Source organism: Nipponia nippon, unplaced genomic scaffold (assembly GCF_047370975.1).
Source record: "Nipponia nippon isolate SJK-2023a ecotype South Korea unplaced genomic scaffold, ASM4737097v1 scaffold_1, whole genome shotgun sequence".
Classification (NCBI taxonomy): Eukaryota; Metazoa; Chordata; class Aves; order Pelecaniformes; family Threskiornithidae; genus Nipponia; species Nipponia nippon.
In genome coordinates, this window is record NW_028262290.1 from 25,187,372 (window position 1) to 25,212,979 (window position 25,608).

General features: G+C 39.6%; 1 protein-coding gene across 5 annotated transcripts in view; it reads right to left on the reverse strand.

The window, feature by feature from the left end:
* The window catches only part of CPQ (carboxypeptidase Q), a 167,657-nt gene that overhangs the window by 81,246 nt on the left and 60,803 nt on the right, over window positions 1-25,608 (reverse strand). For all 5 annotated transcript variants that reach the window (XM_087734969.1, XM_087734961.1, XM_087734979.1 and 2 more), the window contains one exon: window positions 22,485-22,692. In XM_087734969.1, coding sequence (XP_087591095.1) covers window positions 22,485-22,692 — 208 coding nt within the window. The remainder of the gene's footprint in view (window positions 1-22,484; window positions 22,693-25,608) is intronic.

Sequence of the window (25,608 nt, forward strand, 5' to 3'; positions counted from 1 at the left end):
GAAAAAAGAAAATTCAGCTTTGAGCACAAGCAACAGTTCACAACTCCAAGCCTGGAGATTTGGATATGACAGCCCACAATCCTGTAGCCCTTTCTCCCCTTTACACTGCGCATACCCCAAGGCCTCCCCAGTAAGAAGACAGCTGAGCAAAAGTTATTTATTCATACATTGGAATTTGTTTTGCTTTTTTAAGTATAAGCTTGTTTAATAAGATAGTGGAACTAACAAAAGACTAAAAACTAGAAGCAGAAGAGATGCAATATGACAGCAAACTTTTCTCCTTGACAGTATTTTGCAGCATTTGAAACATTTAAAACACAAACCAAGAAAATTTGGGGAGCTAAGCGATCGGCCATTCTGTAGACAGCTAACCATCTCTCTCAGGAAGCTTTTCGCGATATTCCATCTAAATATTCCCTGCTTAAAGCAATTATTCACGCTACGTGCAGACATTTTGTCCTCCTCCCCCACCAACCCACTCACTTCAGAAATACATAATTATTCTACAATCATTCTCCCCTGTCATTCCCCATTCTGTGCCTACATTTTGTGTTCTTTCCACTGAACTCCTTTAAAGTAATCAATACAATTCCTTTGCAGGACTGAAAATTGAAAGCTAAAGATGGACTTCCAGATGAAGTCCCATCCTAAGATACCTAAATTGCAACAAATACTTGCAACTGCATTATGTGGTGGTGTGGCAGCTCCAGGAAATTCTATGCCAGAAAACCTCTGTATTAACCTGGGGAAAAAGTGACTAAAAGGAATTACCTGTTATTGAAAATATTAGTCATAGAAAGGCCTGAAAAAAATACTACATACAGAGAATTTAAATCTAGATGCAACCATCAAGAACAAAATATCTGAAGAGGAGAGCTTGTGAGAGCACAAGAAGGCCAACTGATAGATACCTCTAGGACCTACATGAGCCTGCAACAAATGCTGGCTATGAGAACAGACTTCGGTTTCAGAAGAGCTGAATAGTTAAAAAGACTCTCCAATTTATTATTGGCCATTTCTCATTTCTGTCTGTGTCAGGATTTAAAAAGGGTCTCCTCTCTCTCTCACTATCCTCTGAAGTCGTTCTTGTTTTAATTCCCTGTGCACACACCATGATTCACACCTCTCTCTGTCCTTTTTCATTACCTCCCCTTTGTAACCTCCTTTTCCCTGACATTCCTAATTCCTCAGTTAAACATGACAGAGTAAAAGGATTTCTCTTTCTACTGCCCAACCATGTCACTCCCCATGCCTCAAAATCCTCTTAGTGAGTTTAATCCCACAGCTTCCCCCACTTCTGTCAAACAGCTTTCTGTACTCGCTCTGAACTTTTGGAACTTTTATTTCAAAATCCGTACTTCCATACTTTTTACAAAGCAGTATTTTAATTGCTCCCTATGTGTCATCCACTGAACTCTTCTCTCATCCCTAGTTTCAACTGTAAAATCTTTGGGAGAGTAACTACCCTGTTATTCTGTTTAAGTGTCCTGAAAACCTGGGATACAATGGACACAACTACAGCTATCTGAATATAGCAAAATTAGGAGGGCAATCATATTATTTGTTCTAGATGAGAACACCACTCAGTCTCCTTTTCTTATTATTGGACCCTAAGCTTAGCAGGTACCAAACGTTCCCACAGAGGGTAACCGCCTGTGGATAACTGTATCTGGGTTGCAAGATTTGGATACCTGACCCCAGAGTTTTCAGTGCCTGCAAACTTCCACCCTTCTACCAGCGCAGATGGTATCTGTTCAGCAACATGGACTGAAGCCAAAGCAATAAACCCATTTCATTCATTCCTCTCGAACATGTACTCAGCTTCAGACTATCAGTCCTTATTACAAGATGCTCAGTGACCTGAACCTAAAAACCAGCCAGGATGACACAAAGCCGGCAGGCAGTGCTGTGACACGGCTGCAGCAGACAGCAGAACAGTTGAGGTCACAGGTGTTGTCACCACCAACATTCAGCGTGATGGAACATTTACATGGTACGGGTTAAAATACAGCTAATTTCTGTCCCCTTTAATAAGACTGAAAGTTCCCAAGTAAACACTACCGCTTTCAGAAAAAATACTTCCTCCAAAAAAAAAGTGCAAGTGCCTGACGCAGCAAATGCAAAGCAGTTTTGCTCCCCACACTTGATTTTAAAGTAGCGATGGGCACAAAACTTTAAGTAGTTATTGTTAAGTATTGTAACTAACACACTATAAACATTTATCATAACAAATAGGCAAATAATGCAGCTCTAAACCTCATGTACTAGCACTGTTCAAAACATTTTCTGTTCCGATAAAAATTTGCATTACCTAAAAAATATTCGTTGCCAGTTTAATTTCCAAAAGACACAACTTTGAATGAATGAACATGGTAATTTCACACAGACACAGTTACATCTTATGTCTAGATTCAGAGGTGGCATTCATCACATCTTTAGAGTTGCAGATTTTTCCCATCCCCTCCTTTGGTATTTACCCTGCTGTTGGGTAAATACCAAATAAAGCTATGTTAAATGTTTCAATCTATTTTGAATCCTGCAGGACTCACAGTATCAATATTTTCCAGCTATTAACACTATAATTTAACTGAATAGCTCCAAAATGCTGTTCATTAATATTGATTAGATATGTTTCTTTACAAGTTCACTGCATGTGCAACTGATCCGGTATTAATGATAAATGATAAAGACACCTACCTGTTCTATCTCCTGAAATCTTTTTAGCAAAGGTTATACAGTGGCAGTTCCTCATAAATTTGCCTTGCCATTACATAGCCTATTTAACTAGTTCTATTGAACCTTTCTTAAGTTCATAATCAAAGAATTAACGACTTTTGTAGCTCAGCAATGAGAATCCTGAGCTAATGACATTGACTATTTCAGCACAATTTTTAACATACTTTAACAATGTTGAAAGCAACAGTTCATTCCTATTCTCTTTCCTTAAGTCTCCCAAGTAGTTTTACAAGCACAACCTGCTGGAAATAGCCTTGGCATGAGAAGTAGTTTCCTCAGTGGTTATTTGTAAGGATATTTGCTAACCATTCTACAGTCTAAAGTTATATTCCATCGCAGTTCCTTTCAAATGCTCAGAAAACTGAAAAACAAAAGAAGGTTGTTTTTTTTTTCCCCTAAAATCATTCTCCTTTACCCACTTCATATCACGGTCATCTGCATATCCGTCACTTTGTTTTTAATTCTTTATAAACAATTTATAGAAGCAGAGCAATTCCCATGATCAGATTTTTAGATATAAGTACACTCTTTTGCCCTCTGCTTAATCGCTATATTATACAAACTGCACTCCTCTCACCCAATTTTTAAAGCATGACTGTTGTCCATTACAACACGTAACAGAAAGAAGACAGTATGGTTCAGATGATAAAGTTTCTGCACAGAGGACACAGTGAAAGCTAAGCCAGTTTCTTCTGCCTGTTTTTTTGCTTATAATATCACACTTAATTAAGGGGCTTTTTTAAATTTTCTGACTGAGCATAATATTGGCAAAAACAAATCAAGCACCAGTCAAAACAAATAATCCCTTTGATTTACTCCTCTGATGACTCTAACTGGTTGAGTGTAATTCATTCTTGAAAGAGTCTCGCTCCCCAAATCCCACACTGTGAGCAGCTTTCAGCCCTGTGAACAAAGTGAAGTGGTCTCTGGTTTTCACGGGGAGGCTCAGTGATGTGGAGAACTTTGGCAGGGCTACAAAGGCTCGGCAGAATGGAGGCAGTCTAAACAGATACGGCTGTTTGGTTTCTCTGCCGGAACTGCTGAACACAGAAGTAAACTGTGTGAACTCTGTTTGCTCACTCGAAGTATCACAAAAAGCACAGTTCATGATTAAGTCCGCTTTCTACTGACAAAAACGTGCTCAAAAACCCCTTAAACAAGCATGTACAAATGTTAAGTACTCTGTACGTACAAAAGAACTTAGCAGAGATTGCTAAAAGCTTAGAGGAAACGTGATCAGCACAAAGGACACAAACCAAGTCAGGACATTAAAGCCCAGAATGGTTGTTCTGCCTGGAAAATACAGGCAGAAGGACCATCCTAGATTAGGAACTTAGTAGGAACCTTGAAACACTTGACCGATATCCTTGTCGGAGAAACTTTACACTTTATTTCAGGGAGGAAAAATAAATAAGGATCAAAAGACTCTCTAAAACCCGTCTGATGCTCAAGTATAAGACAGTACCTCTCTCATGGAGCCACCTAACTGCTGCTTCCTGAGCATCTACCTCAGTTGTCCCAACTTCATGGAGACACTGACAGTGCCACGGACCTCTACGAACTAAAACTGGAACAGACTGGGTATAACTATACTGGTGCAACTGGGTCTCGATGCACCTCCGCTTGGCCTCGTTCCCCTCGCTGGCCAGCTTTACAGACTGCAGGTTCAACTGCCCTGAGCTGATCCTGCAGACTTGCTATCACAGCACGGCAGGCTGGGCAAGAGCATACTAAGGCAATTCCAGTTCTAAAACTACATCGAAAAAGAAAGAAGGGGATGCATTTCTCCGGCACAATCACTTGTGGCAGCTTAATAAATCTACTGCTCCACAATGTTCAAATTCTGTATGGTACCCCAAGTCTCCCTGTCCTAAGCCACAGTAAAATTATTTATTCCATAAAAAAGGGTACATTAGCCTGTCAAATACAGACAGCACCATTCAAAATATTCAACTGTGCTGTGAAAACCTTTTATTGTTGTTGCATGATTTTTTAGTAATTCAGTTACAGCAAAAGTGATATGCTCCAAGTTACTACACCAGTAATTTTATTAATCATTCTCTCTAGGCTAGTAACTGCTGCACAAAATGCACTAAATAAAAGTCACAAACTCTTTTTCCTTTGAGCAATCCATTTAGACCATGCAGAAATTAGCTAGTGAAAGGACTAGAACAATTTCCTTTATCTTCAGAAGAGTTATAGTTCCTGCGTGCAGCATCACTGGGAACCTCTTTCACATACGCTTTCGAACAAGACAGTAAATTAGAAGTACCAAATCTACTTTCAGTTGCAGTATTTTTCATCCCTAGAAGACACAGCAAAAAGCCGAAAACAGTGTCACAGGTTTCAAAAAGATGTCTCTATACAGTTAACTATTGAGAGTATGTTCAGTTAATATAGAATATAATGCAGAAAATACACTGCATGGGTTACCAGTGGTAGAGGTAAGGGAGAAAAAATATGCCCCAACAAACAGCAAGTGAATCTGTTGGATTTAGTCACCGCACCTTGTCCTCCACACAGCCTCTGGGAATAAATAGCTTTATAAACCTTAACTGAAATGGAGTTTGAAGATATAACTTTGGTTATTAGATATAATTTAAATAAAAGTCTCTACTAAGAAACTCGGACAGATTAGATTTCAAGGACAAGTGAGTTGTTCTTAAGTTATTATTTTATAAATACGTGCTCTGGTCCATTCCCAGCTCTGACAACATTCCCTGAATATCTTCCTGATTAGATCGCCAAGAACAATGTAACTCCATTCCCAAGTATGTCAGATATATATTATTTGTGAGCCATCACACCCAGAAACAAAGCATCTTACGCAGCAAAAATTTCTCCCCAAATTTTCCAGCTCTTCTTGGAATGAGCAGGTTTAAGTGAACAAAAATATTCCTATTTCAGTGCAGAACATGCATTTCCAGCCAAAGATTTGTCTCAGAAGTATGTGAGCCAGGCTGTGCAACACAAAACTTTCAGCAATCAAAAAGAGGATTCAGCACATACAGCATTTTTTTTTAATAAAAATAAATTTAGAATACATTTTCCTTGGTACTTAAGATCCCCTTCATCGTTGTACCAACACATTCCCATGAATGCAAAAATAGAAATCTCTTCCTCCTAGCCCTCTTCCTGAGACTGTAAGTAAAAAAATAACCTTACTCACTCAGAGACATGCTTGGTCGGGACAAGGAGGATGCAAGCAGACGGGAAAGTTAAATTTCTAATAAATGAATATGAAGTCTGATTTTTTTTCCTTGGGAGAATCCACTTCATCATCTATATTCATCTCCCCTGGCAGCTGTCTCCTACCTGTCCACTGGCAGACAAACTAACCGTAGAGATTTTGAAGAGTACATTTAAAAATGGACAGTGGAGTCATGTAGAGCATTCAAACTAAGGTACTAACATCAGATCTTGATTCTGCATTCAGCAGGAAACTACTGCAGTCAGCAGAACACTGGGACGGGAGCTCAGCACGCAGGCTGCTGCTATTCGGTATGTGCTGAGTCTTTGAAAAGCTGCTTAATTTCCAGCAAAAGAAATAAAGGGGAAAAGAAAAAGATACAGATCATCGTGAGTCATGGATCTGGCCTACTGCATCTTTTGGCAACTAAGTTTAAGCCAGTGATTACTAGCATCACGAATATTTGGGCATCCACGAGGACTATGAAATCCAAGAGAATCTCCAGGCAAAGGAATGACTTCATCCGAGAGCAGAACTCGCACGCTTGGACTGGGGACTTGAGGTTTTTTTTCCTTGATGGGTCCCACGTGTGAACCCTCACAGGGACGGCTGCTCTGCTCTGACCCCCATCGACATACATTTCTCTACATGGAGAAATACAAATACCAGACGACTCCCCAGTGATTTTTATTTCCAAGCTCTTGATCAGTCCAGATGCTACTGGCAAGAACAAGACAATGTCTCCTCAAATGCTTCTGCAGCCCAGATACAAACTGAGAAAACTTCAGCCAGATGCCATTTTCCTGCTTCTTATCCCGAGTTCACCTACCAGCCTATGTACTGGGAGGGGGCCCTATATTTTCGGTACAGATTTTCATGGGATTGCTGCCCCTTAGTCAGGTAGAACACCCTACTCCCAAAGCCTGATCTTTTTGTGCCATTTAAGACATAAAGGACGGGACTAAAATCTAATACTAGATCCATCCTTAGCTGTTTTTTTTCAAAACTAGATAGATGAAAAATTCTTTATTCATAGCTGGAATATCAAAGTAGCCCTGGCTGTCTATTAATCTCTGTAATGAGTACTTGTTAGACACCCACTGGCAGTGTATCATTCTGCAGGACGAGTATCTGCCATATACTGTTTGTCCTTTAATCTATTCCAAGGGGAGAAAAATATGTATTGGAATGTCTTCTAAAAAGTTTTGTTTATTTTTGCTGGAGGAACAGTGTTTGCAGATGTACATGGTGCTGTATTTCTGTGGCAGAGAAAGTGAGGTCAAAGGAAGACACCTTTCTCTGGAACAGAAGGTCAGTGAAAGTCCTTATTTCCTGAGGAATTTAATTCTACAGGCTTGGACCAACTTTAAGAAGTAACATCTCCTACAACAGCTTTGTCAGAATGTGGCCCATCATACAAGAGCAGCATACCTACCAAGTTTACAGTTTTCATCCTGTGTTTTTAGATAGCACAGGCCCATAAAAATTGAAGAGCACTAGAGAAGGATCAATACCTTGAATATGACTAAATAATATTTACCAGTACGGGTAAATATTCTGTCTTCAGTAGAAGACAGAAGTACCAGGTCTGCAGATTCTTCAGAATGTCTTTTTGTCCCACCAGAACTCTCCTCTGTCAAGTTCACCTTCATCTAGCTGTTCTTCATTCATGAACTGATCTCATCTAAGCACAAGATCAATACAATCTTGGTCCTATCACTACAGAAATACGTGGTGAGGAAGAAAGAATAGGTAGACTTGTCTCATCCACGTGTTATTGGTGCTTGAGTCCACGCTGTCGTAACCGTTCACTCCACAGTTCTCTGAGGTTGTTGAAAAGCAGGAAGAGAGCACTGAACGATAGGAGTTTCATCACCACTCATGGGGACTGCTTCAGGAAGGACTCAAATCATTTTAGCAGAGAGCTCAGGAAGACATGAAAGTTGTCTCTCTTTTAACCATTAACATTGCAACACAGGTGGCTCATCTTCTGGCCTGGCCACTGACCATGCCAATTCTAGAAGGTTAAATTCTGACAAACAAGCTTTAAGTAGCCTTTGAGTAGTCCTTCTGTGGATTCAGGACAGAACAGCAGCTGGCACATTCAATTTCTTTGGAGTTGCTTTAATGTATAAATACCTGAAGGAGAAACTACTCTCTGAATACTCTCTCCCATTTCTTTTCCACACATAAATCAGAAATGAGATAACAATACTGGGTAGGAGAGGCAACCCTCTGTAGGCCACCTTGAACTCAGAGAGCAATTACTTCAAATTTGTAATTGAAATAAACGTGCCTCACGTGGCTCGCACTGCATGGGTTACATCAAGTGGTCAACCAAAGAGGAAAAATCTCTTTAGAAATAATCAGTGGCAAACCGCAACCTCTGACTGCCTTCAGTTTTCCCCAGGACTTGCCCTTGCACAGTCAGCACTCCCCAGCCCAAACCAGCAATGCTGGGGAAGGCGCATTCACCCTGCGTGCAGGCGCTCCGCAGGGGAACAGCAGAGCAGGCGCACAGTTAAAGCGTCACAAAAATAAATAAGGTTGACAGCAAAAAACCAGAATGGGTATTTCCATTCAGCTCTTCATTCAAAAACGTGCTCCTGGCCCACAGAATGACAGTCTGTTCATGGCTGAGACAAAAAGCCACAGAGGTCATGGGCTCGAGACCTGCACAGCACTTTCTTCCTCTTCCCAGAACGGCAGCCTGCCCACCAGCTGACTCATTTTGTCGACCACCAAAAAGGTTTCCATCAGTTACTACTCTGCAGGCCACAGTGCAAGAATCTGGCTGTAGCACACAGCTAAGCAATCCTTCCTGCACTTGATTTCAAACAAATGGGAGAAGGAGGAAAGACTATCCGCACCACTTCAAAAAGGGACTGCAGTAAGCCAGATGGTGAGGATTACATCTGGGGGAAGGCTGCTGGTTTACAATGATAGGATGTGAGGGGAAGGGAGCTAGAAATTTGGCATCCCCACCAATGCAAACTTAGCGCTGCAGTGCATTACCTGTTGTATGGTAGTGCTCCAGTGATGAAGGCTGTACCTCCAGGTCCAAGACTGAAACAGAAGGTCAGTCACATCATGGTATCTTGAATTCACATTTGCTTTGTTTTTGTAAATTTGTAGATTACTTACAAATTAGATTACTTACAAATTTGTAGATTACTTACAAACCGTTTTATTCATCACAATTAAATATTTTTGTGCCATTTATTATGCATGTGAAAAAGTGACGCAGAATTATTTCATTCCTTTGCTCACAGTTTGAGCCAGGTTTGCTATCTATCTATGCTACCATTTCTCCTTCATTTTTATTCTTTTCAAAAAGCATTAAAACAGAGTGCAAAAAACGCTGAAAAAAAGGCTAGTTACTTTCAGATCCCTTTTCCAAGGTTCAAAGAAGATTGTGATAAACATTTTAGATTTATCACTTTTTAAAATACTGATCTTATGTACTGATGCATACATCCAACCAATTCCAATTTCACCTGCAGAACAAAATCGTTAAAGATGCATGTTTGTTAAACCTGTACCAGAAAATAATTTTATTTTCTTCTAGAGACAAACGCTTGATTAAACCTGAGACACTGCAGAGAAAATGAAGAGAGTTCTGAAAAAATGTAAGTTCTTCACAGGACTGTCTACAGAACCAGAGATAAACTAAGGTTTCTTAATTACTAATTCAGTAGGTCGGTTTTAGAACAATTGCACAGCATTATGGTAATTGTTTTAGATAAATCATTTCTGTGGATTATCATCTGATGGAGTTTAAAACTGCAGCTGGTTCACCAAGGAAGAGGGGGACAAAGATGTCTCTTATTCTATACCACAAGAGATGGATGCTTTGATTTACATGACGGGAAAGACATTACATTACCTTCTGTCACTGCACTCATATCCTGGGTCAGTGTTGCATCCATGCAGCAACACACTGTATTTATTCAACACAGTGCGGATAATCCCTTGATCACTGGTTATGCTTGCTTCAACATCCCAGTTTTAAATTGGTATTAGCAATTATGATCCACATTACAATTAAATATGTGGTTTCAGATAAGGGAAAAGGGAAAAAAAAAGATCAGTTCTCTGCTTCAAAGATTCAACAAGAGATTTTACAGTGCTCAAAGAAGGAAAATGAAGTTATTGAAAATATGCTAGTATCTTTTTGCACCACCCTGAGAGAAGAAACCCTTATCTATTCCTAAAAGACACACATTTAAATGAAAATGCAATTATAGACAAAGAAGATTCTTTTGAACCACTAAAACTGTATTTACAGCAATTTAAACAGTTTCAATGCCACTAGATTTAAACAGCTAAAATTACTGCAAGCTAGCTGCTCTTTCTTCAACTTCTTAGTGGCTTTCAAAGAGCATCTGAATTAAATGCAGTAAGTGATTCTCAGTTAAGCAGGGAAAGGTTTCATTGGAATTTTTTGTTGTTTTTCCTTTAAACATACACAGCCTTTCCCAATTAGGCAAAAGTTTCCCATTAGAAAACAAAACTGAAATTTCTTTGTGCTTTCAACACAAACTGGGATTCCTTTATCCTTTAACAAAATTGAATTTAGCAGCAAGTGATTCAATTTGACAGACATGCAAATTATGTATTTTCCCATCTATTTATTATTGGCTGGATCTTAAATAACTAACATTCGTGCTTCATGATATTGCAGAATCCTATGCCAAAAGGTCACTAAAAGAGCTTTAAATGTGCTACATAAATAATTAGATAAACAAAGCCATCTCTTTAGTGCAGAAGCTTTTGAAACGAACTGCAGCAATTACAGCATGCCAAACAATCAGATGCTCTCTCAGCAGCCTGAGCTTTTGGCACTCACAAAAGATTGTCTAGATGCCTCCACGCATCTCTGTACAAACAGGTTCTTCAAGTGTGACCCTTCAACCCCCCAACGTGTGGATCTAAAACATGCTTGCTCTCATCTCAAGATAGCTTCTCCAAGGAAAAGCTGGATGTCATCTCACTACTTTTATGCCACAATTTGTACCACGCCTGCTAAGTCCTAAGTACCTTACGACTGTTTTCAGCGAATATGGCAAGGACCCTGTATGAGCCACTCTGCCAGGGGCACACTGTACATTCAATTTCTGCTTCCTAAAGAAAAGCAGATCGCATTTCATCCTGATAAGGACTGACGATTCCTATGAATTTGCCCAGATTATTCTAAACTGCTCTTCTCTCCTCCAGAGTATTTAGTACTTCATCTTTGTGACCTTGGCAACACTTGTAATCACATTCTTCATTCCCTCACCCTGGTCCAGTCACCACCAGATTCAGAAGGTCACACTGAAATGCGACTGAGAACATCCTGACTTCTTCATTCACAGCAAAACCTGTTACAGATGCATGGAAATTGAAGTAATTTGAGTGTTGCTGACTTTGTGGAACAAATAATCTCAAGCATTCTGAAAGGCTTGCTGGGTATTTTGCAGGGGCAGGGAGGGCTGTTACGTTGATCTCTAGCAGGAAATTGTGTGCATAACAAAGTCCACAGATAAAAGAATATAAAGCTTATATATTTTCATATAATCTAGAATACTATCCTTACCAATTTTGTTGAAATTTAACCAACCTATCAAAGCCAGCTTATTTTATTTCTTTATACTTAGCTATATCTCTTTCCTGAAACTCAGCATTTAAATTTGTCTAGGCTATTTTAAATTAAACTACCAAATTAATCAATGAAAAAGTAAATGCACCATACTTAGTGGGTAAGGGTGCAATCCAATTATTTTGTCAAACTTATTTGAAGGTTAGAAACTCTAATGAATGAGAAAAAAATCTTCAGGCCTGGGCTTGCTATAAATAGGCTTATTAACTATAGCCTATTTATATGCACAGTATAACAGCTGCAGTCTTCCAGAAAGACTTGCAGAACAACTTGCAGAACGTGTTAAGAGACAGTCAAATAAAGTATCATCTGAACATTAATTCCAGCTAAGTGAACAGATCCCTGGAGCACTAGAACATATAAACTGAGGTCAGTGGACTTCAGGCAGAAGTGGAGAACATCAATCCAAGACATCCCTGACTTCAGGTCTACAATGCCAAGAAACAAAATCACACAAGCAGAACAGACCACGAGCTGTAGTATCTGCTTGTGAGATAAGACAGAGAGGAACATACTTGTCAACAATTCAAGACCTTGTTTTTCCTTTCCGTCACAAAAAATAATGTGATCTCAGGTCCTCTTCCTGATTATTTGAAAGGGGAAAGAAGAGGAGGGAGGACATCATGTTTTAGAGCTCAGTAATCGTTCTCCTGGCAAGAAGCTGGATGACAGACATTTCCCATTTGGAATGGTAGAATATGCTCTACTTTGCCGAGCAGCATGCCACAGAAGAAGGTGTCCTAAAACTATCATATACACATATATATATAGCTTACAGCAACAAATTCCATTACAGTGAAGGAATATTATTTCATTAAATACCTTCTCCCACAAGCAGCACATTAAACTTGGCACACAGAGAGGATGAGAAAAATCTTTGTCCAGTTAACAGCACTGAAACCAGAAACTAAGCACAATCATTATTAGACCAGGCACACAATTAAAACATAAAGCCCAGAATTTTAAGTGATACAGAAGTACTGAGATAGCATTAATGTTCTTCCTTGCTGAGTTGAAATATTTAAAATACAAGGAAAATCCTACTTCTATCTGCTTATATGCACTCTAGGAAAAAACACTGATTTGGTGCAATTTCTAAAGCAGTATGGTTTACAGACTATTTCACTTTACATCATCATACTATTCCATTCTCCACCCTGTATATGATGATGTATGTAAGATTAGATGAAATGGGACATAGAGGTTTTTTTCCTGAGTAATTTATACCAGGACTCTGTACACTGTTCTTGAGACTAATATTTCACAATGATGGTTGTAAATTCAAACACTATGATAGAAATCAGATGTCAAGGTTCTATGTAACTACCAGAGGAATACACAATTTTAGTTTATTTTTGTTCAAATTTGTAAACCAGTCTATGGAATAAACGACAGAATAAAAAGTAGTGAGAAAAGCAAATGCAGATTGTGAGGTACATACTTTTCAGCATGTATAAAGAAGCAAACCTACAGAAGCTGTAGTACAAAATACATTTTCTGTTTAAGACCGTGTAACATGCCCTTTTTTTTCTTTTGCAACTTCAATAAAGAAGAAACGGGATCTCAGTTCTAAACACATAAACCAGTTTCCTTTCCTGACAAGTACTACTGAAAAGAGTCAACCATGTAAATCAGGAATTTGTCCAAAATTTCCATTTAACTGCTACAATGAATTAGAATTATATTTGTGCACAATGAAATTCTAGATAACTTACATATTACATCATGGTATATTGTTGGTATAAGTACTGATAATGCTTGAGAAACTCTATGAACAAAGCTCATTCTTTGATTTAATTAAGATTTATGCCTGCCAGCCTCACAAGATCTTTAACATTTTATTAACAATCATTTTGGACAAATTTTACTGGTATAATGTGCTTTACAGTATATTTTGCTTTGCCAAACCTTAATAAATACTTTTGCGTCATTGTGAATACACTTACAATAAAGCTACAGTGGCAAAGCGCAAGGCCTTTAAGGTCTCAGAAGCCATGTGGACTCCTAGGCTGATGAAATTGTATAAAAATCTATGTAACAACGGTATAAAGAAACCAAGAACGAATGATATCAACGTTTGAAGCACGTACTATCGAAGCAAACCAAGGTCTTGAGTCTAATTCTCTTAAAGACCACACCAACTGCGGTCAGCTTATCATTTTCACCATCTCTCCCCACGCCTTGTTCTCACAAGGCAGCAATGCGATGCATGAAACGCTAACAAGTCTACCCACAATGCTGCAGCTGGTTCAGTACTGCTCAAGAATACTGTCTCTCTGCCCACCAAAACTACAAACTCTGCTAGATGCTCTGCTACATCCTTGAGTATCCATCTCAGCTGCTGCAACCACACGTTTCTTAGTGTAACACCTCTACTGTCAGTATTTCAGTGAGATTGAGCAGACCAAGTTCTTTCCCCCTTTCACCTCAGCCCCAGTCTGAACATTTTAGATTTCACTGCTATTAGCATTTCCCCTCCACTCCATTAGCAATGTTAATGCTCCATCCACCATCTACAATCTCACTGTTAGGTCTTCCTCCACATTGGTCCCATGTGTGAGAATCTCTGAATCTGTGCCGAACAGCCCTCTACTTCCAACCCACACGCTCTTAGACATGCAGTTTTTCATCAGACTTGCATGGAAAATACGTATTTTTTTAGCACTGCACTCATCTCCCGGACGGCAGACTCACTAGGACAAGAACTATCTTGGTAGTCCCCTTCTGTTGTACGCGGTCGATCACACAGTCTGCACCTAACAAATACAAACATATGACTACAGCTATTTGACTACTTCTGTAACAAACAGTTGTTTTTAAACTAATCCTTGACACTTGGCACTAGCGTTTCTGGCACCTACTTATTCATAATGAAAAGTATGATATAGTTTCTTTCCTCCTTCCTCCTCAATATTGTGGTTTCTTACTTCATGCCTCAGGCAAGTATCACATCTGCCAAACTCAGGACTACCCTTTAGATATTTTTGTGTATCAGAATGCAAGAAGGATGCAGCGTAATTTTAGAATATAACTTTTTCAATGTGGAGGAAAAAAAGCTTTCACAACCATTCTGTAAACCCTACGTGTATTTGTAAACTACTACTGAAATAAAATCCCACAGTAATTCTTTGAACTGCTGTATGGGAGCAGAGACAAAGGAATGGGTGGCAAGAAAAAAATATTACAGTGTATCTGCTTATACTCACATCATCAAAAGGACTACAAAACTGTGTGCTCAGATAAATTTGCTAGCCAATAGAATAAACACCCTAAATGTTCATTTTTAACTTCTGGTCTCATGATTTAGCTGGTTGCAGTTTAAGAAGCAGAGAAGTTAAAATCCAACCAAGTGTTCCAAAGAGTAGTGCACAGAGCAAAGGTCTAGCAAGTAGCTTCGGGCTGATACCAGACTGCATTCGAAAAGAGAAAGAAGCTGGGGTAGGCAGCCAGCTGATGTGTGTATGCTGGTATCTATGCCCAGGCTCGGGTGAAAGGCAGAAAGCACGCTGCCTGAGCTTACATTAAGAGAACCCAAACGGAACACGTGTAGCAGGGTCACAGCAGCACTCAGTTCCTCCAAACTCCACCTGACTCTAGTGAGGAAGGCCACCTAGATGTCCTCATCCCTCGTCGCTGTCACTCTGGTGCTGCAGTAACCTAGGATATTACCAGTTGCATGCCAGCAAGTTGAGTTAGCCCACCCTAAGGTCCTGCTCCCTCTAGAGAGCAGTTGTCAATGGCAACTAAAGCTAATACGGTTTTCCTTCATATTGCAATAGCTCATATGCAGTGACGGCTACTGTGCCTCAGCTGGCAAGAAGAGGATCCTGCCGAAGAGCTGCCGGCTTGCTTGTACCCAGTGGAGCACATCCCTTGGTTCTGCTCTGGCATCACCCAGCTGAGAGACCCAGCAGCTTCAGGTGTCTCCAAGATCAGCAGAGACTGCTACCATCCCAGCCCTCCCCCCCACCTCAGCTGCCCATTTATAGATATGGTCTAGTCATTTTGAAACCATCTGAACATTACAAAGGTCACATTACACTGGTGAACCTGACCTGATGCCTTCCAGCAAAATTATATCAGGAAAATAATTTTTAAAAAGTTGTAAGCTGTTTTGAATCTTTCTTCCACATACACACATTCACGTGTTCCACCAATATTTCAGACACACACTCTAAGTAGTACAAAGCTTTTTAACTGTTGTCCCTTAACGACATCAACCACATATGTACAAATCACTTATAAGATGTATTTGTTGCATACCCAGATACTGAGGGTTTCCAAAAAACATGCCCGCTGTAGGCCATATAGGTCATTTTGAATCAGAAGGCAAACTATTGCCAAGTTCTCCCCAGCAGAATTAAATGCTTTCAGTCAGCTCTTGGGTTTTAAATGGGCAATTCAAGTTTTAGAAGATTTGCCAAGCTCTACACCACAAAATTTAGCATGCACTTTAGACTTAAAATTTGGTAGGCCTTCTGGCAGCTAAAAAAAAAAATTAAAATGGTCAAGTTACAAAGAAAATTTTCCTCCATATCAGTTTCATATTAATTTGACTGTTTTCATCATGACAAGACCTGTGTTTAACAACAAATGACAGCAGTATTGCCACTCCCACAAGGCACACTATAAAAACAACCCCCTCAATTAATAGTACAAAGTCCTGTTACTAATAAAACAAACACACACACACATACACAGAGGATACTACTTCTTTCAGCAAATATTGACACAAAAGCTCCACAGAAAATAAAACATTTCCTAACAATGCCAATGTTCCTTCTTCACCCTTTCTCTTGTTTCTTTTTCACCAATTCTCTTTCTTCTTTCACATCAGTTTGCTATCATGAAGTAAAGCTCTGGCACTCTCAAAACCCAATCTCCATAACCATCTCTTAAATTCTTTTAAATTCTCTTAAATTCTAGCAGTGACATGCATCAGTTTACAGTCACAGGAGAGAGGCTCACAGAAGTGCACTTATAAACCCTCCAACATTTTGAACAAATAGCAAAACAATCCACATGGAGAAAATGTGATAATGGAGCCATAACGTGATAGCACCAGGCTCTTAAAACATTTCTACTCAAAGCTCTATTGTATGCATGATTTAGTTTGAGCGTAGGGATATCTGGAAGCCACATCAAAGGGCTAATGGATAGACATTTTGTTAACATATGTAGAACTGATGCCAGGCCACAAAACAACATTGCACTGAGTATTACACAGCTTCAGAGAAGTCTTTTTTTTTTTTCTGGGGCTGGGGTTTGTTTTTGGACTACAAATTATTTCATAGAATCATAGAATCATTAAGGTTGGAAAAGACCTTTAAGATCATCAAGTCCAACCATTAACCTATCACTGCCAAGTCCACCATTAAACCATGTCCCTAAGCACCACGTCTACCCATCTTAAATACTTCCAGGGATGGAGACTCAACCACTTCCCTGGGCAGCCTGTTCCAATGCCTGACTGCCCTTTCGGTAAAGAAGTTTCTCCTAATATCCAAACTAAACCTCCCCTGGCGCAGCTTGAGGCCGTTTCCTCTCGTCCTATCGCTTGTTACTAGGGAAAAGAGACCGACCCCCACCTCGCTACAGCCTCCTTTCAGGTAGTTGTAGAGAGCAATCAGGTCTCCCCTCAGCCTCCTCTTCTCCAGGCTAAACACCCCCAGCTCCCTCAGCCGCTCCTCATAAGACTTGTGCTCTAGACCCTTCCCCAGCTTTGTTGCCCTCCTCTGGACACGCTCCAGCACCTCGATGTCCTTCTGGTAGTGAGGGGCCCAAAACTGAACACAGTACTCGAGGTGCGGCCTCACCAGTGCCCAGTACAGGGGCACGATCACCTCCCTGGTCCTGCTGGCTGCACTATTCCTGATACAAGCCAGGATGCCATTGGCCCTCTTGGCCACCTGAGCACACTGCTGGCTCATGTTCAGGCAGCTGGCAACCAACACCCCCAGGTCCTTTTCTGCCAGGCAGCTCTCCAGCCACTCCTCCCCCAGCCTGTAGCGTTGCCTGGGGTTGTTGTGACCCAAGTGCAGGACCCAGCACTGAGCCTTATTGAATCTCATGCAGTTGGCCCCGGCCCATCGATCCAGCCTGTCCAGGTCCCTCTGTAGGGCCTTCCTACCCTCCAGCAGACCAACACTCCCACCCAGCTTGGTGTTGTCTGCAAACTTACTGAGGGTGCACTCAATCCCCTTGTCCAGATCATCGATAAAGGTATTAAACAGAGCTGGCCCCAACAGTGAGCCCTGGGGAACACCATTTCTTCCCTTATGTGCGTGAATGCCTAACAGGCTCAGAAGCCTGGACAATTTTCATGTTGTCTTGTTCCCTGGAGCTTTGCCCAGTATCACAAATTCTGAGACAGAGCTGATTTTTGAAATAGGGAAAGGAAAAAGAATGAAAAACTAAATAAGCTGCTGTTTCCTTTGTACAACAGGTTCTGTTACATCAATCACAGATTGGTAAAGAACTTCACAATCTATTACCTTAGCATCTCTGTTTCTCAGGTCATTCCTAGGACTGCTACTTTCAAAGTGCTGTCCAAACTTGGCTCAGAGCTACAGTACATTCTTCAATGGTCTTTTATGCCTGTGGTGTTCAAAATAGAGTCACTTTTCAAATGGTACATTTTGTAGATATGGCACGCCATAAAAACAGGAGGCAAAAAAGCAGTGTAGAGTGAATTCCTGGAATAGCTGTTCAGGATTCCAAAAAAGCCACTTATGAGCCCCTCCGTTTGTGCTCTACAGTATTTATGCTAGATCACAGAATAAGGAACAACCATTAAATTTATGTACTTTGTAGAGCACTTAGGAAACAGTTTTCCCATCACTTAGTAACTGTAAGATAAGTAGAACAGCACTGCACACCAAGAAATACACAGAACGGAAAGATACTGAAAGTCAGGATTATAGAAGAGTTATATCTTTAGCCACTTTGATACCTTTTCAGTTAATCAAGTATTTTGTGGTTCTGTGTTTGGCACATTAGATACATTGAAGCCAGACTAACAAGAAACAGCCACTATTTATAGCATTTCCCCAGAGATGCGAACAGTTGCTTCTGCATTTTAAGACCAATCATGTTACATCTGTATTAAAATGAGATGACAAACATGTTTTACTGCCAGCTCTGCCTGAATTTCAAATGAAAACCACATTAGTTAACTTGTGAATTGCTCAGTCAGTCAGTCTCCAGTGTCAGCTTACATAGTTTAAATAAAACATCTCACCAATACACAGTACAGTAGAAAAGGACCATGCAAACAGCATAGTCCCAGGTTCAACAGTGTGCTTCAAAAACTCCTTCTCCAAGATAAAAGTCAGGAATGGACTGCAAATGTCTAACCTGCAGTAGCCTGGACCTCAGCAGGTTCTGCTACCATACCTTTCTCATCTCAAAAACTCTGGCTCAACCGTCAGCAGTCATGCAGGCTTAAATATGATAAGTCCCACAACCCACAGGTTTTTCACTCTCACTGCTGTCCTAAGCACCGTGAGAATGAGATCCCAAGCTCAGAAAGGCTGCTGGGGTATCAAGTCATAGCATGTTTGGTCCCACTGCTTCCAATGAAGAAAAACTTGATCTTGAACTCATTATCTTACGGGCACAGGCTCGCCTCCTTTGGGCACTTACAGGGATTCAGGCGTCAGCAGGCATTAAACGAGGACCTCGGGACTGACAGCGAGGATGGTGGAGGTCTCTGCTCAGAACACGCACAGTCATGCCCGCTCTGACATTAGCAAGGGTCCTGTCTGGGGAGAGCAGCCCTTCCCTAACTTAGAAAGGATAATACAGAGATAAACAGAACAGAGACATTGGTGAGACGCTGAACTCTACTGACAGCATGACAAAACCCATTTCCTTTTTCTGTTCAGATGCTTTCTACACCACCTGAAAACTTGGTAGTGCAAAGTTGCAACTTACAGTAGGTTTCAAAGTACATTTTTCTTAGTTGGAGTAATCGATGCTAAAGCATTTGCTTACTGCTACTGGCTGGCCAAACAGAAAGGATAAAGCAGAACAGAAACCTGAAGTATCAGCGGGTTAACTTTTCAAAAGTAGCTGCGTGCCTTGGGTGCAGAGCTGCCTCAGAAAGCAACAGGACATCTGCACCCATGTCACATCATTGCTTCTGAAGATGAATGCATTCCTGAGAGCTTGATGCTTCACAAAGCAGTAATTATATTTCTTTTATTGCTTTAAGCTGTTCAGAAACATAAATGTGGCAAAGATAAGCACAGGTGCCTAAACAAAGGTTTGCAAGTTTGACAGTTTTGAGTATCAGTTTCGATGATATCAAACATTTCTTGCAACAGCAGAACAAAGCATGTATTACAAGACTTTAAGAACACTAACTCTAAAATAAAGCAAACTTTTAGGAAAATATGTCAGAAGTATTTAAACTGCTTTTTTTTCCCGTTTTTCTTAACATTTTTCTAGGGTTTTTTTTCCCCCCTCCATTGCTGTATGCAAGAATCCACACAGAACACTTGGAAAAATTACTTAAAAAGGAGGAACTGAACTGGACATGCTGCAAAACTGGTAAAATAAAGAAAAAAAAAAGGTAGGAAAAATCAATAAATTGTTTTCCCCTTTCAAGGATTTTAGTAATAATATTCGACATGGCTTGTAACAGATAAAATTTTCAGACAAATACGATTTCAGTTCTTGGTGATTATACTAATAAACATGCTAAAATCTCACAGGAGGAATTAATGGACTGTTTATAAATCAAGCAGTGTATTAAATTCTGGTCAACATATAGATGAACACAAACATGCCTAACACGCAGTTACATCTAGAACTGTATCACTTCTCACCAGACTTCTTCAGTATCCTACAGTGACCCCCATTTTCAATTAAGTTCCAGTTTTTTAAGTTATAATTTGTTGCAATACCTGTGACCAGTTACTCTTACAGGCTTCAGTCTAATTTCAAACTGTTTTGCTTTAGACCTTTGCAAGAGCGATACCACCCGCTGCTGATTTCTCACCCAGAGTTCAGAGATCCAGGTTTGCTTTAGTTTCAATTCAAAACTTAAATTGAAATTTTGGCGCGTGGAAATGGCACCTTTCTATTCCCCTGGATTTGTAATGCATTTTGAAACACTTTGGCATTGTAAGAGTTTGGGTCTGCAATGTATTTTATTGCCTAAATAGCTAGATGGTTCCCATTTTTACCGGAGTAACACAGTGGAATGAGCATGGTGAAGCACCCATTAAGGCTCCAAGAGGAACTGCGTACTAAAAAACCTAAACATTCACTTGTTTTATTTTTCTGTTTCTTGGTTACATTTTCAAAGTGTGTCCACTACCACTCCCGTTAACATCAGCAGGGGGCTTGTAAATAAGTCTTTACCCAGTGTTTCAAAAAAACTAAGCTTCTCAGTGGAAGAAGTGAAGAGTTCCCAATCCATTTCATTACTTAAAGAAACAGCAGGGCAGCAAAGAGAAAATCAAGAACATGCAAGCATCTTAATGCACCTTTGAAGGTTACATTTGGACACTTTATAATGTGAATTGAAATGTCGTAATTTTGAAATACACCAAATATAATTCAGGAAAGACAGCCCATTAGCTGGTTAGAAGCACTGCTAAAATCCAGATGACATAAAATTCAAGTAGCTGTACCCTAATTTAGAAGCTGAGGCATTGTCTTTAACTCGGTAAACATATGTTTCATGAAGCTAAACTCATAGGTGATGGTATGTAAACCCATCAACCATGACGGCTGTTACTTTTTCCCTGCCCAGTGATCAGCCTTCTGAAACCGTACATTCATGCTAACACTGAGAATCTCTAGACATCACAAGACAGAGCTGCAGAACTACCATCTCAGGAAAGATAAAATCTTGTCAGAACTATGCGTGGTTTAAAGGACAGAGACAGTCATTCTTATTTTTCATTGAAGTTAGAAAACTACAATGTTTAAAAAAGAATTGTGGCTCAGTAGATGTACTTCAGCAGCAATTTCTAGTGCTGCTGTAATGGAGGCTGCATCAGCATTTTCACAATAAACCATACTGCCAGAAAAATCATCCCATGTTGTAAGCTGACATGGAAGACCTCATACCAGGCACAAATCCTTCAGCACCACAAATTTAGTTTGTATGATTTCTGCCTAAGAAGTTTGAAGAAAAGAGGAAACAAGAAGAAAAATCTTAAAATGGAAACCAACAATTTAGGATTAACTAGTGTTCAAACAGGATTTGCAGATACTTTTTAGCACAGATGGTTTACTCCTCCAAACTAACACACATACAACTCCTGCTAACGCAGCAATGATTTGCACAAGAAAAAACATCTTCAAAAAAGTTTAACTGACATTATGCTTTCACTTTTACAGTTGAGGAAAAACTCAAGCAAAACAATTTTATTTCTGGACAACAGAACAGGTTTCTTGATCAGAACCTGATCAAGAAACCACCTGAAGATTATTAACAGAACAATAAGCAAGCCCCAAGTACAAATCATTATGGCAACCTTATCTTACTACTTGTTATTTTAAACAATAGCTGTGTTAGTTACAGTGACAGGATTTCACTTCTGCTTACAATACATGCTTCTTTGTAAGCCTATGCAGATGGTAGTATTTAAAGTGAGCTTTAAGCCAGTGAAAGAAAAAGGAGGAGGTTAAATTGTGTACAATTTAGTTGAATTTCCTGTTCTCAGAACACAGTAATTCTTATACTTTTCTAAAAGATACCCTAGTACGTTAGAACTGAGCCTGGTGGTTTCAAAGCTGTTACCTGAAAAATACTGAAAAGCTGAGATGTCTGAAATGTAGAAGAGTAGGTGACGAAGAGTTACTTGTTTGAGGGATTTCTTAGGAAGGGCTGTTCTTTGGTTTTGTTTTTTCGTATTTTTAAAGAACAAAAAAAGTTTCTTTCTGTATATTCTCACTCACCTGCTCTGGGTACTTGCTTCCAACTATCTCTGCCACTGTGTTAAAGGAAGGAGAGTCTGGATAGGTCTTAGCCCCCATCTTCAGGTGCACAACGATCTTGGTGCCCCGGAAAGACATCCGTGACATCATTTCAGCATCTTCCACGGAGATGCAAGCAGTGGGAATCCGGGGCACATCAGGCTGATAATTCTGCCACCCAGTATGTGGGCTGTGAAAAGAAAAATAAAAACATAGTGTTAACAACTTAGCTCTGGAAGTTATTATCATTATTACAGAATTATTAAAAAGAATACTTTCACTGCCATCCCCAGCAGACTCTCAAAAAGGATATATTTACTATTGTTAAATAAACCTTTCGATAAAATACATCAAGTGTTTTTATGCTGATCAGAGTATCTGACTGTCACCATTCCATATGTCTGGAAAGCTATTTTGTGTCAGTTCTATTTAGGTCATTGCCATGCTTTGACATTACAGTAGTAAATCCTCTGATACCACACTTCACTCCTTTATCAGGAAGAAAAGCACTGAAAAGCCAGTAAGTGAACAGATCGTAAGAAGTGCATTTTTTACCCTGTGACAAGTAATGAAATTAAAATTCACTACTTGACTGTTTCAGTATCAGACTGGAGATTTATTTTGAAGAGCACTAATATGAGAGACTTCAGGGAAAAAAAGACAGTAAGACCATAAAAAAATGCACATTTATTTGTTCTCAGTACACTTGAGATTTCAACCACTACCTGTAGACGAAAGAGAATTAAAAAAAAACAAAAAAAAAACCCAAACCACAATTAACTTTACATGAATTACATAAAGACAAAGAAAAATATGCACGACCAGATGTAAGGCTTCAGTGTCTTCCATTTAGGGATAGCTATGCCTTGTGGAGATAAAAGGGGAAAAAATAAAACAAAAATAATCACAAAGTTCCTCTGACATTCACAGTGAGATATGGAGTGACTTCTTTACTCTCAGAAAGCTGCAGATGGTTTCATGACTATTTAAAGCAATTACTTCCCTTCCAGAGGCTCCTTGTACCACCGCCGCATGCAGAGCTAACTGGAGTGAGTGATTCCACCTCTGACATCACAGGATCGCTAAAAGGTAATGGACAAGTTCCTTAACAAGTTCCTTCAATGTTTTTTCACATTTGGCCATTATTTACGTATTTCTCATTTTCTGGTGCTTCTGTTAAGATCTCTGGATCTGACTTGCAGAAGTACTGAGCATTACAGCCGCAGCTGAAGTCAACGCTTTTGAAGTGAAGTTGTATATGAAGCCAGATACAGTGGAAAAAAACACGTGTGGGAACAAAGAGAAATCAGGATCTAGATGTATGCCCAAATTCGCAAATAATCCCGATATTAAATCATTCATTGCCTTCATTTCCCCCTTGTAAAATGGGAATTAAAATACTCTTTGTTTCACAGACAGGAAAAAAAAAAGGAATAAAAATAGTCTTTGTTTCAAGAGGACAGACTCAATGAACACTTGAGAACCATTCTGATACCACAATAATGATCGGAAATCAACTGTTATGCAATTACATGTCCTAAATCCTAAAATAAGCTCAGAACTGCACATTGAAATATTAGGGTAAAACTCTGAATAAGCAGCTCTTCAGTACTGGTCATCCTCTGCAGTAAATCTGTAAGCTGAAATAATACATCTGCAACCCTTTATTTCAGGTCTACTTTGTAATTCTCACATTTCAGTCACTACTCAAAGAGACATTTTCAATATACGTAAAATATTCAGTCATATAGAGGCTTCCTCAATGTTCTTATGAATATGCTATTTGTCTATTTGTCTCCGTTACTAAATTGTGACTTTATCAGTGAAATGCCAGTGAATAAAGTTTCCAAAGTAAACTTCTAAAGCTAAACCGTATCTTTACCTACATGTTACCCTTTAAAGCTAAATCATATCTTTACCTACATGTTACCCCTATGAACAAGGGCTAGAGTTGAAGCTTTCAAACCAGATTACAGGCATTCTTCACATCAACTGTTACAAATTAAAATACTATTTTTCCACATAATAAGATTGAGGTTGGCAGGGACCTCTCGAGGTCATCTGGTCCAACTCCGCTGCTCAAGCAGGGCCACCCAGAGCCGGTTGCCCAGGATCATGTGCAATATGTGAAAATCCTCACCTATGAGCCTACTTACAGTAGCAGGCACATATTTCTATACATTTAGAGAAAAATTTTTAAAAAATGGGGGATTTTTAAGTCTTCTAAGCTGGAGAAAACCCACTTCAATCCTGGAGGAGAGGTGGTGAGGAGGAAGGACAATATCCACTTTCTAAGGATCTAGATTAGGTAAAATGGGAGAGATTATTCAGTTCTCTCTGTTTAGAAGAGTAAATCCTTCTCAACCATAACAAGTCATATTGTAATCAATAACATAACCTGCAGAGTAGATACGTAAAAACATTTATTTGAAAACAAAATACTAAAAATCAGTTACAGAAGCCTTACGGGAGCTGCTTCAGAGTGTAGACAGATCTGTTTATTAGGTGGCAACAGTTTAGGAAGTTATTGCTCCCAGTTGTTTATGGCTGAACTTCATACGAAGGCCGGTGCCTCTTCTCATCAGCTCTGCAAGCTGGGTGACCCGTAGCTCACCTTTGAAATAACAGAGTTACCCTGGTACTCAGAATCTCTTGTGCCACATAATCCTCCCTGAGTGGGATAAACTCACGTAGACTTGTAAATTCAGATTTTATATCTTTTTTTTTTCTTTCCTTTTGTCCCTGTTAAGAAAAAAATAAAGCCCTCCTCACCCCCACTTTTAAACTGTGACAATTTGCTGCATATGTTTAGTATTTTTTTGAGTGTTTGGGAATATACCCAGCATGTTAACCAAGAGACTTTCCAAAAAACATAAAATACACAACACACTGAAAAAAAAAAAGAGAGATGACAATTTCAGGTATTAACAGTCAAAAAAACCCCTACATTCAATAACCGAGCAGAAACAGTTTCTGCTCATTTTAAATGAATCCATTCACCTGAGTCTTCTGGCAAGATTATGTCTTAGCACTAACACGCCCAGAACGCTGAATTGTAGTAATTCAAGTTTTATCACACCTGTACTGATTGCACTCCCCTTGTTAT